The 19,727-nt window shown below is 42.6% G+C and overlaps 1 protein-coding gene across 6 annotated transcripts in view; it reads left to right on the top strand.

Annotated features, from left to right (window-relative positions):
* The first annotated feature begins 355 nt into the window (after positions 1-355).
* nsun6 (NOP2/Sun RNA methyltransferase 6) overlaps positions 356-19,727 on the top strand; it is a 42,564-nt gene continuing 23,192 nt past the window's right edge. For 3 of the 6 annotated variants that reach the window (XM_048523312.2, XM_048523280.2, XM_048523319.2), the window contains exons 1-3: positions 7,317-7,443; positions 13,924-14,036; positions 15,653-15,808. In XM_048523312.2, coding sequence (XP_048379269.1) covers positions 13,959-14,036; positions 15,653-15,808 — 234 coding nt within the window. In that variant the 5' untranslated portion in view covers positions 7,317-7,443; positions 13,924-13,958. Of the gene's footprint in view, positions 411-2,325; positions 5,878-7,316; positions 7,444-13,923; positions 14,037-15,652; positions 15,809-19,727 lie in introns of those variants that run through there. The other 3 variants (XM_048523287.1, XM_048523306.1, XM_048523296.2) reach the window with 3 other exon arrangements.

Below are 19,727 nucleotides of genomic sequence, written 5' to 3'. Positions count from 1 at the left end.
TCGGTCCGCCTCCCCCTCTCTCCCTATTTATTCCAGAACCCTCACCCCATCCCCCTCTCTGATGAAGGGTCTAGGCCCGAAACGTCAGCTTTTGTGCTCCTGAGATGCTGCTGGGCCTGCTGTGTTCATCCAGCTCCGCAACCTCGTTACCTCGGGAACGGCTGACGCTCTACGCAAGGGGCGGGGCGCGGACGTGGTTAAAGGGGAAGGCGGTTGGAGCAGGGACGAGGCGCTCCATCCGCCAGCTGATTGGGTTCAAAAGATGAACGACGTTTCACATTCACGAGCGGGCGGGTTAGTGGGCGGGGATAGTGTGGCGATATCGGAAGCTGATAGGTGGAGGTTACAGCGAAGGGGATGCGTGTTTGTTAGGGGTTGGTCAAGATGAGGATGGTGGGCCTCGGTGAGGTGTAAGTTCCAAGTTTGAATCGTGTGTTCTTACTAGAGTGGTGTAAGATATGATAGGGCTGGGAAGGGGAACAACAGTAAGAGAGAATGCAAGTCACCGGGAGGAGGATAAGCATAAATTCTACTAGGACGAGAGAGCGGGATGAAATAAAAATCTCTGACAAAAATCTGAAATTTGCTGGTCACTGCTTAGATGGGCCCTCCATTCTGAGAAAGGGTCGCTCGCCCCGAAACGTTAACGCTGATTTCTGTCCACAGACGCTTCCAGACCAGCTGAGCTTTTCCAGCGATTTCAGTTCTCGTGTCTTGATTTTCAGCATCCGCAATTCTTTCGGTTTTCAAGTGGAAATCTCCTCAGGTGCTGCTTGGCCTGCTGTGTTCATCCAGCTCCACACTTTTTGTTATTTTAGTTTTATAGTTTTGTTTAATGAATAGTTCTGAGGCACAGCAAGCAATAGGGTGAGGAATGGCCCATGCTGGGTGTGCATCAAGATCGTAAAGGGCTAACATTCGAGAGGATGTGAAACTCTGGAGATTGAGAGATTTGCTTGAATGAGTGGAGTGGATATCACAGCAGTGATCCTGAGTTAGGGCGCAGAAGCAGGAAAGGATTCCATGAGTATTAGAGATTGGTAAGGGGGTTTATTGGAAATTCATGGGCAGCAAAGTAAAGTTGTCATCGTTGTCTTACCAGACCATAGGGCTGCTCTTCCCATTAGAGAGAGAAGACTGGTGGTGGCTTAAACTGAATATCACCAGATCTCAGGCGAGGTGAGAGGTTGAAAAGGAGACTCCTTCATGATAACCTCAGTCTGTGCAGGAATTGAACCCATGCTGTTGCCCTCGCTCAATGTTGCAAGCCAGCTGTCCAGCCAACTTAGCTAACTGATCCCTACATTATGCAGAAGCTTTTCAGAGAAGCTAAACAAAGAGCTTGTGTGTTTTGAAGTGTACGACTTCAAGGGAATGAGATAGGGTGGATACCTGGAGGATTTTCACCTTGTAGAGTAGTCTAAAGCTATGGAAATCGTGTTCTTGCAGGAAGGTGGGTGAGAGGAGGTTCTCACCCACCTTTCTGCAAGAATATGATCCCCTACTCCCGATTCCTCCGCCCCTGTTGTGACTGCTCCCAGGATGGGGCGTTCTACTCCCAGACATCCCAGAAGTCCCCTTATTTCAAGGACCATAGCTCCTCCACCCCCCCCGCCATGTTCTCATACCGCATCTCTTGCGATTTGCACACCTATTCCCCTCACATCCACTTCCTGCAACAAAAACATGGACAGAATCCCCCTTGACATCACGTATTGCCGCACTAACCTCCGTATTCAACATATCATTCTCCGCCACTTCTGCCACCTGCAATCCGCACAACCAAAGAAATATTTCCCTCCCACCCCTATCAGCCTTTCATAGGGACTGTTCTTTCTGTGACTTGCTCGTCTGCTGCTCATTCCCCAATAACCCCACCACCCCCAGTACCTTTCCCTGCAACCACAGGAGGTCCTCCACCTGCCCCTAGACGTCCTCCCTCACCTCCATCCAAGGAACCAAACAAACCTTTCAGATCAGACAGACGTTCACCTGCACGTCCGTCAATGTTTTCTGTTGCATCTGCTGCTCCCAGTGTGGCCTTCTCTACATTGGGGAGACCAAGCTAAGGCTCAGAGACAGCTTTGTAGAGCACCTGCGCTCTGTTCGCAACAACTGACAACACCTTCCAGTCATGAACCATTTCAGCTTTTCCTCCCACTCCCTGGGCAATATGTCCATCCTGGGCCTCCTCCAGCGTTGCAGTGATGCCACCCGGAAACTGGAGGAGCAGCATCTCATATTCCGCCTTGAGAACCTACAACCAATATTCTAAATGTGGACTTTAGCAGTTTCAAAATCTACCCACTCCTGGCTTCATCCCATGTCCACCCGTCCCTCTCGTCACTGCCTCCTTGACCTGACACAACCTGTCCACCTTCTCTCCCACCTATCTGCTCCTCCCACCTCACAGACCAATCCCCACGACTGCCCACCTGCACTCACCTATCATCATCCCACCTACCTTCCCCAGTCACACCCCTCATCTCTATTTATTTCAGATCCTCCTTCCCCCTCCCCCGTTTCAGAAGAAGGGTTCCAACTCAAAATGTCAATTTTCCTGCTCCTTTGGTGCTACCTGGCCTACTGTGCTCCTCCAGCCCCACACTCTTGTTATCAAGTGAATGCAAATGTTTACCAGATAGATTCTAAGTAAGCCATGAGGAACTTCAAAGTGGTAGCAGGGTAATACTTCACTGGAGGTTTGAGGACCTACACGGCTTTTGCTTCTATTATTTCTATTCAGACAATTTAAAATAGATCTTCTATGGTGTAAAACTGGTGTTTTCTTTTTCCTCTTATGTGCAATTTGATATCCTTTTGTTGAAAGTGCATGGGCAATCTCTAATGGATATGTCTAGTGACGGATCACAATGATCCACAAATTACAAAAATAGTATTTATGGTCTATTGTCCATCAATTTGTGTATGGTGGGTGTGCTGTTTATTTGGAAGCTTTATGTCGAGCCTATTGCAATCAATACGATGATTTCAGGAACATGACAGACAGCATCAGACTAGATACTATCTGAGTGGAGGCACAACAAGGTCCTGCTTTTAGAAGATATTATTCAGCCCCATGTGTTGTTGCACTGGCCCAGGACTTTAAAGGAGCCCTGTAACCCATGGATTCTATCTATGATGACAAATCCCTGGTTCAGTCTTGCTTTGTCCATACAAGAGTAAATAATTATAGTTATTATTAACATTAACATAACAGATGTGCCAATATTTCAAATTGCAACTTCTTTATAGTTTTGAAATCCAAATTAAAATCAGCATTTTGTGCTTCCATTTTTCTCTCTATCCTCCCACGCTCCCTCTCACAAAGCCGTCTCTCTCCATCCCACACTACTTCTGACTATGGCAGCTGTTACTAGTAGTCAGGACTCGTGTGGTACAGTGGCAGTGGTTCTACCTCTGAGCCAGGAAACCCGGGATCAAAGTGTTCAAAATAGGTATTAAAAGGCCGAGGCAATAGGCCATGGAGGGAATGGCAGCACCCAATTGCCTACCTCTTGCATACTTATGTCCATGCTCAGATATCCTCAGTGAGAGAGTATGCGGTATCAACTGGCATGTTTCACGCCTTCCACAACTAGTGGCCACTGTGGGGCTAGGGTGCATTATCATGATGTTGTACTAGTATATTAACATGAACCCTATTGGCAAGTTCATGACGCATTATCATTTTGGAAACTTGATTCTAAAGAGGACAGAACCATGTGTAGCTTTAACAAGGGTTTTGTAAAGACCTCTCTCAAATACTTGAAACAAAATTCCAGATAATTCTGCCCTCTTTAGAGTTAAATTTCCAAATAATAATGTGTCATGAATATTTAGGATCTAGAGGAGCTGGACAATCTACTTCACCTTTTAGTGCCTATGGTGGCCATTGCGTGCTGTACCATTGCATCTTCTGAGGCTTTCACATCAGAGAATGGAATGAGTTCCTTGGGGCTTGTAGCTGAAGCATGTAAAAGTTTACCTGTGCAGGAGGTGAGAAGGATAAGATTTATGGTCATATTTCAAATTCGTTGTGATTGCAAGCACACAGCATTCCATGGTAGCAGAATCTGAAAGAGCATTGAGACATTCCTAGGTGTTTGCATGCTAGAATTAGTGAAATTCATATTTTCTGGAACCCTCAATCAATTTGAGTCCTTACTATCTCAAGTAAAAGATATTTCACCAGTAGGGTTGAAGGCTCTCCCCTAATCCTCTTAGAAACCTTCTGTCTCTGTTGCTGACAAAGCCATCCTTGTCCGGACAAATGGTGCAGCCCCACTCGTTTACAGGAAACCCTCCTCAATGGCTGTGAGGATGGCCAGGTCGATGCCTCCACCTGATCTCTTCTTTTTCTTGTTGCCATGTGCCAACTTTTCCTGCAATTAAATGTGATAGAGCATTGATATGCATCCTCAGGGGCAGTCATTTCTCCTCAATAATTTTTTAAAATTCACTCTTAAGATGTGGCTGTTGCTGTCTGGCCAGCATTTATTGCCTGTCCCTAGCTGCCCCTGAGAAGGTGGTGATGAGCTACAATCTACTGGCTGTAGGTTAACCCACAATACCCTTAGGGAGGGAACTTCAGGATTTTGACCAAGTGGCAGTGAAGGCGAGAGATATATTTCCAAGCCAGGATAGTAAGTGACTAGGAAGGGAATTTTATACGATTGAAATTCCTATGTATTTGCTATCATTGTCTTTCCAATGGTTATGCATTTGGAAGGTGCTGTATAAGAATCTTTGGTGAATTTCTGCAGTGCATTTTGTAGAAAATACACACTGCTGCTTACTGAGTATTGGTGCTAGAGGGATTGGATGTTTGTGAATATGGCAGCAGTCAAGTGTGCTGCTTTGTCTTGGATGGTGTCGAGCTTTTTGAGTGTTCTTGGAGCTGCAGCCATCCAGGCAAGTGGGGAGTATTTCATCAGACTCCTGACTTGTATCTTGTCGATGATGTCCAGGCTTTGGGAAGTCAGGTGAACTACTCACTGCATTGTACTTAGCCTGTGACCTGCCCTTGTAGTCACCGTAATTATATGGTAAGCCCAGTTCAATTTCTAGTCAGTGGTAACCCCTGTGATGGGGATCTATGAGTGACGGTAATGCCTTTGAAATTCAAAGAGAATTGGTAGATTGCCTGGTATTTGTTTGGCATGAATAATACTTCGCACTTTTTTGACCAAGCATTGATGTTGTCCAGGTGTTGCTGCATTTGGACGTGGACTGTTTCTGTATCCAAGGTGTCTTCAGTAGTGCTGAAAATTGACCAATCAGCAGTAAGCATTAAAGTGTACACTATAATCGCATAGTGGACATCTCACTTGTAACCTTACAATGATGGGAAGGTCATCAATGAAGCAGCTGAAGTTGGTTGAGTTGAGGACACTACCTTGATGAACCCAAGCTGATGGGGTTAAGATGACTGACTTCGAGCAAGCACAACTGTCTTACATTGTGCCAGGTATACTTCCAGCCAGTGGTTTTTCCTGATTTCCATTGATTCCACCTTTGCTAGAGCTCCTGCATGCCATATTCAGTCAAATATGGTCTTGATATTAAGGTTAGTCACTGTCACTTTACCGTCTCAGTTGTGAACTTCACGTCCTGCCAAATCATTGCTTGGGCAATTAGCAGAGCTGAATCTAATGGCTTCAAATCTGTTTTATTCCGACCTAGACCTCTAGATGATGTATTTTGACATTTGTGAACTCTCTCCTTACACTTTCAGGCGTTAAATTAGATGATGACCAGATGATACCTTCTTCACTTAAAGAAATATTCCACTGTACTAGAGATTTATAGAATATGTTCATTTCATGAGTGAATGAAACACAGAAAGGAAGAGGCATTACCATGTCATTGATGGAGGTAGGAAGCAATAATCCAATAATGGAGCCTTGTTGTACCCAGTAATTAATACACAGTACACCCGAGTAGGTCAAATCAAAACATGCAAATTGCTTCCTGCCTGTGTCGGAACTTTGGAACAATGAAAGAGCAATTTCTCAAAGTCTGTAACGTTGCAACTTCGAGAGTAGAGTAGCATGATTCCCATCAACAACAACAAAAACAAAGTTGCTGGAAAAGCGCAGCAAGTCTGGCAGCATCTGTGAACACAAAAACAGAATTAACGTTTTGGTCCAGTGACTCTTCCTTAGAACAGTTCTGAGGAAGGGTCGCCAGACCTGAAATGTTAATTCTGTTTTTTCCTTCACAGATGCTGCCAGACTTGCTGAGCTTTATCAGCAACTTTGCTTTTGTTCCTGATTTACAGCATCCGCAGTTCATAGGTTTTTATTTAGTATAATCCCATATCTAAAATGCTTTTCTGGGATCCGTGAAAACCTCTACTATGTCACTTTTGTGCTACGGAATTTGATATTCTATCCAACACATCACTCAGTGCCAAGTTAGTGGAAGGATCAAAACTTTTCACTGAAAGAGTTCAACAGATTATTGAAATAACAGATGTCAGAGCAATATCCTAGCTGCTCTGTGGATAAAGTCATTTCTATAGAATCCATACGGTGTGGAAACAGGCCATTTGGCCTAACAAGTCCACACGAACTCTTCCCCCCATTTTATCCCTGTAACTCTGCACTTCACTTGGCTAATCCACATAACCTGTACATGCCTGAACACAATGGGCAATTTAGCATTGCCAATCCATCTAAGCTGCACATCTTTGGACTGTAGGAGGAAACCACAGTGCTCGGTGGAAACCCACACAGACAGGGAGAACGTGCAAAGTCTATGCAGTCACCTGAGGTGGGAATTAAACCTGGGTCCCTGGTACTGTGAAGTAGCAGTGCTAACCAATGCACACTTGAATGCTAACTTTTTCTGATGCATTAATCAGAACAGCTATATCCTGTGTGAAGCTGGATGAACACAGCAGGCCAAGCAGCATCTCAGGAGCGCAAAAGCTGACGTTTCGGGCCTAGACCCTTCATCAGAGAGGGGGAACGGGTGAGGGTACTGGAATAAATAGGGAGAGAAGGGGAGGTGGACCGAAGATGGAGAGAAAAGAAGATAGGTGGAGAGTAGAGTAAAGGTGGGAAGGTAGGGAGGGGATAGGTCAGTCCAGGGAAGATGGACAGGTCCAGGAGGTGGGATGAGGTTAGTAGGTAGGAAATGGAGATGCGGCTTGGGGTGGGAGAAAGGGATGGGTGAGAGGAAGAACAGATAGGGAGGCAGAGACAGGCTGGGCTGGTTTTGGGATGCAGTGGGTGGAGGGGAAGAGCTGGGCTGGTTGTGTGGTGCAGTGGGGGGAGGGGACGAACTGGGCTGGTTTTGGGATGCAATGGGGGAAAGGGAGATTTTGAAGCTGGTGAAGTCCACATCAACCTTGCTACAAAGACTGGTTTTGAAGGAGCACTCGATGGTCAAGAATGAGATCCCTGGATGATCTTTTTGCCTGTTTTAAAAGAAGTGGTAATGTACCTTGGAAGAAGAAAATATAAACTATATATTGTGAAAAACATGCGACTTCTTCCTCATATCTATTTTATCTCACTTAATTACAGTTCCGTAAAGAGGGGAAAGGAGGCCAAGTTCTCAGTGTTCTCTTGCAAATGCTTTTTAGGGAAGATGAAAAACAAAAGAAACAAAAATCCAATAATATTAGACCATAAGATATAACAACAGAATTAGGCTGTTCAGCCTACCAAGTCTGCTCCATCATTTGATCATGACTGATGTGCTTCTCACCCCCATTCTCCTGCCTACACCTCGTAACCCATAATCCCCTTATTAATCAAGGACCTATCTATCTCTGTCTTAAATGCACTCAGTGAGTTCCAAACATTAACCTTCCTCTGGCTGAAAATATTCCTCCTCATCTCAGTTCTAAAGGGTCAATTCCCTCAGGTCCCAGATTCCCCAACTAGTGGAAATATCTTGTCCACATCCACTCTACCCAGGCCTCTCAGTACTCTGTAAATTTATTATCAGATCCCCTCTCATCCTTTTAAATGTTATTTGAGTGCAGACCTAGAGCCCTCAACTGTTCCTCCTATGACAAGCCCTTCATTACCAGGACCATTTTTGTAAACCTTCTCTGGATGCCCTCCATTGCCAGCACATCTTTCCTAAGACATGGGGCTCAAAATTGCTCTCAATATTTCAATTCGGTGTTAGGATTGTGTGTTGTAAAGTTGGAACAGAAAATGTGCACTTAAGTAACTTTGTTAAACTATGACAAATGCTTACCTTCTCTCTCTTCCATTCCATTGCCTAAAGCTCAATGTTTCTTGTATATTGGTGTCATTAGAAAACCACAGCTCTTTCTTTTGCATGTGAAGCAAATCTGGCTCTTCTTGTGTATTACCTACCATCATATATTTATGGTTCATAATTCTAAACTCCCCCTTGAGCATAAATATCTTTTGCAGTTCATACATCAAACCATAAGAAATAGGAGCAGGAGTAGGCCACCAAGCCCGTTGAACCAGCTCTGCCATTCAACAAGGTTGTGGCTGATCTTTTTGTACACTCAGCTCCACTTATCCACCTGCTCACCATTGCCCTTAATTCCTTTTACTGTTCAAAGATCTACTGTCTTTGCCTTAAAAACATTCAAGGAGGTAGCATCAACTGCTTCACTGGACAGGAAATTCCACAGATTCACAACCCCTTGGGTGAAGTGCCTCCTCAACTCAATCCTAAATCTGCACCCCGTTATTTTGAGGCTATACCCCTAGTTCTAGTTTCACCCGCAAGTGGAAACAACCTCACTCCTTCTATCTTATAAATTCCCTTTATAATTTTTTAGATTTCTACAAGATCTTCCTCTCATTCTTCTAAATTTCAATGAGTGTAGTCCCAGTCTACTCAGTCTCTCCTCATAAGCCATTCCCTTTGATTCCAGAATCAACCAAGTGAACCTCCTCTGGACTCCCCTCCAGTCCCATTACATCCTTTCTCAAATAAGTTCTTCATAATCTTAAAGAACTTGATCAGGTCACATTGTCAGCATTTTTTCTGTTCTGAGAACACAGCCACAGCTTGTTCAGGTTTTCCCGCATGTTATATTTTTCTTATTTCTAACAGGATATTAGTATATCCTTCTTGCATACTACCCATTGCCTTTCTATCCATTTGATACAGGTTTCCTACTATTTTGCTGTGCTTGTGGATGTTTTAAAATGCTAAGAAATAAAAAAATAAGTACCTAGATAAGGGAATACACTTGTGAAAACCTGATTTACAAATTTCCAGGAAATAGGGGTGCTCTCTATTTTGCAGCAGTTAGGCCAGCATTTATTGTTCAGCCCTCATTGACCTGAAGAAGCTGCTGGTGAGCTGCATTCTTGAACGTCTGCCATTTCAGGTTGTAGGTACATTCATAGTGCTGTTGAGCAAGGTGTTACTTGAGCTTGACCTAGTGATCATGAAAGAACGACAATATTTTCCAACTCAAGATGGTGTCTGGCTGGAAGGAGAAATTGCAGGTGATGGCTGAACGTGTAGGTTTGGAAGATGCTCATGAAGGAGTCTTCAAGAGTTTATTGAAATGTATACACTGCTGCCAATGTGCATCTTTGGGGGAAGGTGGTGGATTGGGTGCCATGTAAGAGGGCTGCTTTGATCTGGATTGTATTGGGCTGCGTAAGTATTGTTGGTGCTACTCATTCAGGCAAGTGGAAGTATTCCTTTGCACTCAAGAACATAGATGGTAGAATGACTTTGAAAAGTCAAGAGTTGAGTTGCCTCTGAGCTTTTCTTGCAGTCACAATATTTATATTTCCCAGACAATGACAATCCCAGGATGTTAGTTTAGTGGATTCAGCAGTGGAAATGCCGTCGTACATTTGAGGAATGATTAGATTTTCTCTTGTTGGATATAGGCATTTCCTGGGACTTAAATTGCATTAATGTAAATTGGTACTTATTGTCTAAGCCAAAAGGTATTCCGGTTTTGCTGTTTTTGGTTGAGAGATGTTTTGGTGTCTGAAGATGGTGCTGAACGTTGTGCAGTCATTGGTGAACATCCTCACTTCTGACCTCTTGATGGAGGGAAGGTCACTGATGAAGCAGCTCTAGATGGTTGGGTCTAAGAGACTACCCGGATGAATTTCCACAATGACATCCTTGGACTAAAATGACTGACCTCCAAAAATAGCAGTCATCATCTTTTTGTGTAAGATTTTGGAGTTCATGTTAACTTTAATTCTAAGCCAATTTCAATTTTAGTCTGAGGTTTAAGAGAACCAATCTAAAATTTCACCAGTCTTGATAAGTTACACGACTCATTCCAGGTACAAATATGTTTTGTCACGTTTTACAGAATCTATTTAGTCTCTCATTGTAGTTACAAAATAAATGATCATTTAAAATGAAATCAAGCTGTAGATTTCAGCTTATATCAGTGATAATGGGGACTGCAGATGCTGGAGAATCCAAGATAACAAAGTGTGGAGCTGGATGAACACAGCAGGCCAAGCAGCATCTCGAGCACAAAAGCTGACATTTCGGGCTTAGACCCTTCATCAGAGAGGCGGATGGGGAGAGGGAACTGGAATAAATAGGGAGAGAGGGGGAGGCGGACCGAAGATGGAGAGAAAAGAAGATAGGTAGAGAGGAGAGTATAGGTGGGGAGGTAGGGGAGGCATAGGTCAGTCCAGGGAAGATGGACAGGTCAAGGAGGTGGGATGAGGCAGTAGGTAGGAAATGGAGGTGCGGCTTGAGGTGGGAGGAAGGGATGGGTGAGAGGAAGAACAGGTTAGAGAAGCAGAGACAGGCTGGGCTGGTTTTGGGATGCATTGGGGGGAGGGGAAGAGCTGGGCTGGTATTGTGATGCAGTGGGGGGAGGGGGAAGAACTGGGCTGGTTTTGGGATGCAGTAGAGAAAGGGGAGATTTTGAAGCTTGTGAAGTCCACATTGATTCCATTGGGCTACAGGGTTCCCAAGCGGAATATGAGTTGCTGTTCGTATTGTATCCATTGCACCTGGTGTGGCTTCCTCTACATTGGGGAAACCAAGTGGAGGCTTGGGGACTGCTTTGCAGAACACCTCCGCTCGGTTCGCAACATACAATTGCACCTCCCAGTCGCAAACCATTTCAACTCCCCCTCCTATTCCTCAGACGACATGTCCATCATGGGCCTCCTGCAGTGCCACAATGATGCCACCCGAAGGTTGCAGGAACAGCAACTCATATTCTGCTTGGGAACGCTGCAGCCCAATGGTATCAATGTGGACTTCACAAGCTTCAAAATCTCCCCTTCCCCTACTGCATCCCAAAACCAGCCCAGTTCTTCCCCTCCCCCCATTGCATCCCAAAACCAGCCCAGCCTGTCTCCACTTCCCTAACCTGTTCTTCCTCTCACCCATCCCTTCCTCCCACCTCAAGCCACACCTCCATTTCCTACCTACCACCCCATCCCGCCTCCTTGACCTGTCCATCTTCCCTGGACTGACCTATCCCCTCCCTACCTCCCCACCTATACCCTCCTCTCTACCTATCTTGTTTTCTCTCCATCTTCGGTCTGCCTCCCCCTCTCTCACTATTTATTCCAGTTCCCTCCCCCCATCCCCCTCTCTGATGAAGGGTCTGGGCCCGAAACGTCAGCTTTTGTGCTCCTGAGATGCTGCTTGGCCTGCTGTGTGCATCCAGCTCCAAACTTTGTTATCTGTAGATTTCAGCTTGTCCGCTTTGGGACATGATACTGGTTTGACTCGATGCTGGTTTCTTGTTCTGTTCATTGGAAGTTCTTCTATTTTTGATCTTCCTTGTGCATTGAACAGCAAAACAGAGTAACATAGTGGCTCAGTGGTTGGCACTGCTGCCTCACAGCACTAGAGACGTGGGTTTGATTTCACCTTCAGGTGACTGTCTATGTGGAGTTTGCACATTCTCCCTGTTCTGCATGGGTTTTCTCTGGCTATTTTGGTTTCCTTCTGCAGTCCAATGATTTGCAGGTTAGTTGGATTGGCTGTACTAAATTGCCAATAGTATCTTGGGATGTTCAGGCTAATTGAATTAGCCATGGGAAATGTGGGGTTACAGAAATCGGGTAGCAGGGCGTGTGTCTGGGTTGGCTGCTCTTCAGAGTGTCGGTGTGGACTCTAGACTGCTCCCACACTGTAGGGATTCTATGATTTGTCCTTCAATTCTATATTTGTTTAAAGCTAATGTCTATTAAAAGCAACACTGATATCCCTTGTGAACTTTCTAATTATATTGAAATATATCAGTGATTAAATTTTTGTAATCTTGATTGATTGCCTGCTTTCACTTCTAGCAAAGTTCTTGAGCAGATTTCAATTATATATAAATATATATTTGCACTTTTACAAACTCTAAATATGAAGCTTTCTGATTATATTTTCCATTATGTCCTCTTACCCATAAATTTATACTTCTCAGTAACTTTTATTGTGCAATTGTTCAAACTTTATGGAAAATCCTTTCTTTGAATTTTTGAGAACTAAAATGAAAATTCATTTCATTTACGTGACTTGATTGTCAATGGCCAGGCTATGCCTAAAATGTCAGCCCTTCTGCTCCTCTAATGCTGCTTGGCCTGCTGTGTTCATCCAGCTTCACACTTTGTTATCTTGGATTCTCCAGCATCTGCAGTTCCCATTATCTCTGAACCAAAAAGATTTGAGGCTTGAGATGTGCAATATATACTGAGATAACAAGTTGTGTTTAGGTGCTCCATTATTGCTGTAAGGAAAGGAGTTCCAAGATTTTGATTCAGCAATAATAAAGGAACAATGATGTCATTCTAAGCCAGAATGACATTTGACTCTGCCTGGACCTTGCAGGTGGTTGTACTCCCAAGCTTCTGTTACACTTGTCCTTATAGGTGTAGAGGTTTCATGTTTGGAAAGTGCTATTGAATAATGCTTGGTCAGTTATTGTAGTTCATCTTGTAGATGGTATGCTGGAGGGAATGATTAAGGTGGTGGACAAAATACCAATCGAGTGGGCTATTTTCTCCTGGATGATGATGAGCCTTTTGGATGTTGTTTGAATTGCACACATCCAGACAATTGAAGTATATTCCACTACATTCTTGACTGTGGCTTATAGATATTGGACAGAGTTTGGGGAATCAGGCAGTAAGTATCTGCTACAAAATTTCCTGCCTTTGATTTGCTTTCATTACCAGAGTATTCTTATGGCTTGTCCGGTTATTTTTCTAGTCAATGGTAACCTCCAGGGTCTTGATATTTGGGGATTGTGTAATGTCACTGAACACCATAGCGGGGATACAGTGGTTGAAATCTCTTCCATTCAGATAGTCTTTGTGTGGCACTTGAATGGGCTGAATGTTACTTGTCACTAATTAGTCCAAGCTAATTGTTGTCCAGGTCTTCCTGCATGAGGGCATGGATTATTTCAGTATCTGAGGAATCGCAAATGGTTCTGAACATTATGCCATCATCAACAAACATTCCCACTCTTGACCTTTCTGGTGGAAGGAATATCATTAATAAAACATATGAAGATGGTTGGGCTGCAACACTCCTAAGGAACTCCTGCCATAATCTCCTGGGACTGAGATAGTAGCCTCTGACACCCATTACCAGCCTGCAACAATTACAATGACCTTCCTCTTTGCTAGTTTTGGTGCAGAGCTTTTTCCTTGGTTCTCACTGACTTCAATTTCGCTTGGGCTCCTTTTTGTCACACTTAGTCATATGCTTTTTTTGATCTCAAGGGTGGTCATACTCACCTCATTTCTGGAATTCATTTGTCTTAAGTATTTTATTAATGTAAAAAACAGAAGTCCATCTGACTTCAGCATCGCCAACCTGCAGAAGTGTCTTTTCAGTATCAGCATGTTAGATGGCACCACCACATCAGTTTAATAATATCTTTAATTAAAAATTAACCCTGTATCTTGGAAAATACTGCAAACTGTTTGGCAAGTTTGACCTGTATTTTTCATTTTATTTCAGTGAAACCTGGATTGGACGTTACTGAATAAACCAAAATGGTCCTAGTGTTCCCCAAAATTTCCCTGAAGCCAGAGGTGGAGGCGTATCTCCTAAGTGTCTTTAAGAATAAAGAGGTACTGACCCTTTTAAAGAAATGTCATTCAGAAGAAGTAAATTGAAAATATACTATTAAGAATTATGAAATAATAGATAGTGCTCTGACTCAATGGCGTAAGTTACTGTGGCACATATTTAGATTGTAGCATTGCTAAAGTTCTTTGTAAAAGGCAATGAACAAATTAAATTCAAATATTCAAAACCATTCAAAAAATTAATCATTGATTGTAATGGAGAAATTCAGCAGCATTCCATATTTCTTTAGAGCCAGATCAAATGTAAACATCACGGCTTAACATTTTATTCACGTTTCTGACAGCAGCATTGGAATGAAAAAGAGGAAACAAATAAACAGATTGTTGACCCTGGGGATTCACAGCACAGTCTATAGCAGTGCAGGTTTTTCTTCAACAACAGGACTTCGGTGTTTATCTTCCCTTGAGGTTTAACTCAGTTATAATAAAAGTGATATCTGTCATGAACCTTGGCAATCACTGTCGAAAGCTCCATGCCGATAATTTCAGGCATAGTGGCCCAAATTTTGAGAGCTGGGTTTGGAATCTCCATTGCCCACTTACATTTAGACGAATTTTCGAGACAAACTTCCATGAAAGATCTACAGTGCAGTACAGGCGAGGACTCCTCAGACAGTAATGGTGTGAATCGGCGCCATAACCATGCCTGCTTTTGCAGCAGCAGTTGCTGTTTATCTTGATTTAAAGGACACTGCAACAGCTATTTAGAGAAGGTAAGTGAGGGACTACGGTGCTGGGGTTGCAGAATCAGTGGTGGGGACTGCTGGATTGGGGCTTATAGTTGCAGTTTGGATTGGTTTCAGTTGTGGGCAGCATGGTAGTATAGTGGTTAACTCTGCTGGCTCACAGCGCTGGGGGCCTGGATTCGATTCTAGCCTTGGGTAAGTGTCTGTGTGGAGTTTGCACATTCTCTCCATGTCTGAGTGGGTTTCCTCTCACTGTCCAAAAATGTGCAGGTTACGTGGATTGTTCATCCTAAATTGCCTCGTGCTGTCCAGGGATGTGTAGGTTAAGTGGGTTAGACATAATAAATGCCGGTATATGGCGACATGGTAAGGGCTGTGTTTGGATGGGATTCTCTTTGGAGGATCAGTGCCGACTGAATGAGCTGAAAGCCTCTACCTGCACTGTAGGGATTCTGTGATTCAGTGGGGATCTGGAGTGTGGGAGGGTGGTGTTCACAAGTCAGGGTGGGAGAGTCTGGTGCTTGTGGAAGATCAGTGGTGAATCAGTTTCAGTTTTATGGTTAGCCAGGAGTTAGAACAAGACTTCATCCCTTTGACTTTTCCTTGCTAACTGTAAGGTAAGTGAGGTGGAACTCTGAGGCCTGTAATTCTACTCAGTCTTTGGTACTTTTTTTGGGGGTTTCCAAAATTCAACTTCCCGATAGCTGTTGTGAAGTCAGTTGCATAGGTTCTTCCACATGGTCTCAAAGTACAACAGGTACCTACACTTCAACGACTACCATATTCTTAATGCATTTTCTGGGCCTTTAAGTCTTACAATTGCTAATACGATGCACCTAAGAACTGATATTACTGAACTGTTTAATCATGTTTCTAAATTCTTTATTTTAAGAATATACATTGTATCCTTAGATTTTGGCAACTTTACAATCTGAACAGTCCACGTTTAAATTTGAAACTCTATTGAGCCGTTTATCGCATCCTCCAGCTTTCACATGCATCAGGGTCAATACTTGTGCAGCCTCCACTGATGAAGTTAAAAAGCTGTTGAGGGAAGAGATCCAGAAGGTTTGATCTACTTTGGTTTGTTCGTACTTTAAAGATGTGAAATTGTTCTCTGATTTCAAACCAGACCTCTCTATCTCATTTATTTTCTGTATATTATTTTGTTTGAATGTAATATGTTAAGTAACATATAGATCACAATGAGGCTCAGAACAACACCACAAATAATTTGTTTAGAAAAGTTACCAGCAAGTTATTTGATTTAAATTGTTGAGCTATGAAGTTTGGCAATATACAATTATTTATTTTAGTTTAAGTATCCATACAATTTATGTTTTGCATTTACAATAGTGTGCTCCTGGCATGCTATGTTGAGGATGTTTGATGATATACTGCCCATTTTCCCAAACAGGTTTTCACTCGCCTGCACAAATTCTATTGGCGCACACTGAGCAATAATTGCAGACTGAGAAATTACCTGCCTGTCCTTTAGGAAATTCAGAATGACTGATAATTAATATGTTGGTTGTGTGCTTTTTATTTATAACTGTCATTGATACTCTCTGGCAAAAAAATTGTAATGTTGAAAAACTGCAAGTTAACAATCACTAAATTTGTTTACAATCACATGCACATTTTCATAGAGTCATAGAGTCCTATGGCACAGAGATAGGCCCTTCAGCCCAAACTGGTCCATGCCATCCATCTATGCTAACCCCATCTCCCTGCACCTGGCCCATATCCTTCTAAACCTTTCCTATTCATGTATTCATCCAAATGCCTCATAAACGTTGTTAATGTACCCACCTCAACCATTTCTGCTGGCAGCTTGTTCTATATGCGTAGTACCCTCTGTGTAAAAATAAAAAGTTGCCCCTTAGATTCCCATTTATTCTTTCCCCTCTTAAGTTAAACTGATGCCTTCTAGTCTTCGATTCCCCAGTCGTTGGAAAAAGACTGAGTGCATTCACCCTAGTCATGCCTCTTGTGATCTTATACATTTCTATATACTTAGTCTCCTACACTCTAAAGAAAAAAGTCCTAGCTTGTCCAACCTCTCCCTATAACTCAGTCCCTTGAGTTCTGATTTTAAAACAAATAAAATGGATACAAAAAGCAGAAAGCTTTTTTTTTGCAAACAATCAAACTTTTGGACAGTTTGGCCTTATTTACTAGCTTTCTGGGGAAATGCAAAGCAAAAGTTCATGGGTTGCAAACTTTCTGAAATGAAGGATAAAACTTCAATTCCAAAGTGGTAAGAATATCAGTAAACTGAAGTCAAAATTTCCCTTGAAGCAAATTGTGCCATAATAAAACGCTGTTTTGTTTCACAGAGGTTTTGAAAAACTAGATATTCATTGTCTCTCTATAATTAATGCTTTATTTGATTGTATTCTTCCAGAGATGAACTGAGATCTCACTATATTGCCTGCTTAGCTTTTTCTGCTACTTCTTGTTAGAACAGTGGAAACTGAAAATTGTGGCAACTGGCTGTTTTTAAAAATTCAAATGAACTGTTCATTTTATTTTCATGCACTTGCACATAAAATCACTGAGCTGCAAAAAGAAGAAAATCCTTTATTGTCACGTGTACTCTATTGTAGGAATAGAATGAAAAGCTTTTTCAGTGTCTGCCTCTTATGACGACATCTTAGGTACAAGTACCCAGGTACAAATCTTGAATACAATGGAAGAATAAAAGTAGTTGCATTACTTTCAAGTTTAAAAATAAGGCATCATTGAAGGGTTGACATTACAGTAAGGTAAGAAATTTCAAATAAATATTAAATGATAGCAGCATAGTGCAGGGCCTCTGCACATGGTCTGACTGCTGCGCCAGACCCCTGTCCAGCAGCCGTTCACACTCTTCTCCGAGCCTCCAATCTGCTCTGTACCAGCACTCAGCTGCACCAAGGTAAGCTCTACGTCTGTCTCCCCCATGCAGGTCTCCATCAGAGGCTGACTGCTCATGGGCTGCTTCCTCACACTGGTCCATGGGTTGCAGCCCACGTGCAGCACCTGGGCTTGTGCCTGCGCTGTTCTGGGGCTTGCAGCCCATGCGCTGCATCAGGGTTTGCTGATTACACTGTTCCAGGGCTCACTGCTCTGGGGCTTTGTTGCCCACGCCTGTGGCTACTCTCGGTTTTGTCTCTGGGGCTAAGAGGAGTGAAGAAAAAAAGGAAAAAGACAAAGAACAGGCAGAGCAAAGGAGCTTCAGCAGGAGCACCCTACTGTGCCACCATCTTTATGATTTTGAATACTTGGTGTGATGTGGGAAATTCAGCGTTAAAGTCATAGAGTCATACAGCAGAGAAACAGACCCTTTGGTCCACCCAGTCTATGTGGACCATATTCCCAAACTAAACTAGCCCCACCTCCCTACACTTGGCTCATATACCTCCAAATCTTTACTGTTCATGAACTTGCCCAAATGTCCTTTAAATGTTGTAACTGTACCTGCATCCACCACTTTCTCTGGCAGTTCGTTCTACACACAGACAACTCTATGTAAAAGAAGTTGTCCTTCATGTCCTTTCTAAGTCTGTCTCCTGTCACCTTAGACACTAGGGAAAATACTCTTGTCATTCACTTTATCTATGCCCCTCATGATCTTATAAACCTCAATAACGTCACCCTGCAACCTCCTATGCTTGAGTGAAAAAAAGCCCCTTCCCATTTTTATTTTAATAACTAAAATCGTCGGTTCCCAGCAACATTCTGGTGAATCTTCCCTGAGCCCTGTCCAGTTTGCTAATATCCTAACAGGTCAAGCAGAAATGCACACAATACTCCAAAGAGGCCTCATCAATATCCTGTATGACCTAAACATGACGTCCCGACTCATATACTCAGAGATGTGAGCAATGAAGGCAAACATGCTAAAACCTTTGCTAACCTCCTACTCTACCTGTAACACAAATTTCAAAGAATTATATACCTGAAAGCCTAGGTCTCTCTGGTCTACAACACCACCCAGTTGAAGTGTGACACATTGGAAGATCCTGGAATCATGTAATCTTGGTGGAAGTCATTCAGTGAATCATGCTTATGGTAGTCCTTTGAAAGTGGTCGTGAAGTTATCACTCTGCTCTTTTTTCTCTCTCAAATAGATCTGCAATTTATTGAGACTAGAAAGAGTAATGCAAAAGTGAAGATAATTAGCACAGGACCAGTTTGGATTTTTTAACTTAAGCAGTTGGTTGACTATATTACATTTAATGACAAACAGACTCCCGTTATTTTTATAGTTAATTTGTCTAAATCACACACAACTTATTTTTTAAGAAAATAAATATTCAGAGCACAATGTAATGCTGCATTTAAGAAGAAAGAAGCAATTTTTATTTGAAATTTCCATTGTTTTGAAATTTACTTATTTCTAATTCAAAATTGCAATTTTTGGTGATGCCTCAACCTCAGTCCAAATATTTGTAAGTGCTTACCCGTCTACTGATGGGCAGAAGCTTGTGTTTCCAACAGCAATGTCTCTATATCCATTGGCTGTTTGTGACTCTTGAGGCAGTTTTTGTTCACATATATCTAGTTCTTGAGAGATTTACACTATGTCATTTACTTTAAGCCTTGTAAGTTAGAACAAGTGTAATTTAGTCACTAATTACTTAGAGAGAAAAACAAGGAATAAAATCAAACATGAAACATGACATTGAAATGAACAGAGCAACCCTGTAGTATTTGTTGATAATTTCTTAAAAATATGCATTGTTGGAAGCTTTAGATTTAATTTAGATTTTTATATTTTCTGTTAAGGAAGAGACAACATGGTTTTAATTTCATATTAAAGTTGGTCTTGTGGACCTGGTTCCAGGAAATCTGGAAGCCCCTTGGTATAAACACATTTTAAGGGATTTTACAACCTTTGAATGATTAACAGCCCCAATCAGGGAACTCATATTCTGATGAGGTCCACCTGGCTAACCTCATTACAATCACTACAGTATTCGTGTCAGCTAGGACCATAACA

The sequence above is a fragment of the Stegostoma tigrinum genome, chromosome 2, assembly GCF_030684315.1.
Source record: "Stegostoma tigrinum isolate sSteTig4 chromosome 2, sSteTig4.hap1, whole genome shotgun sequence".
NCBI classification, from domain to species: domain Eukaryota; kingdom Metazoa; phylum Chordata; class Chondrichthyes; order Orectolobiformes; family Stegostomatidae; genus Stegostoma; species Stegostoma tigrinum.
Note: the sequence above shows the minus strand (reverse complement) of the source record. Positions and strands in the feature narration are given on the sequence as shown.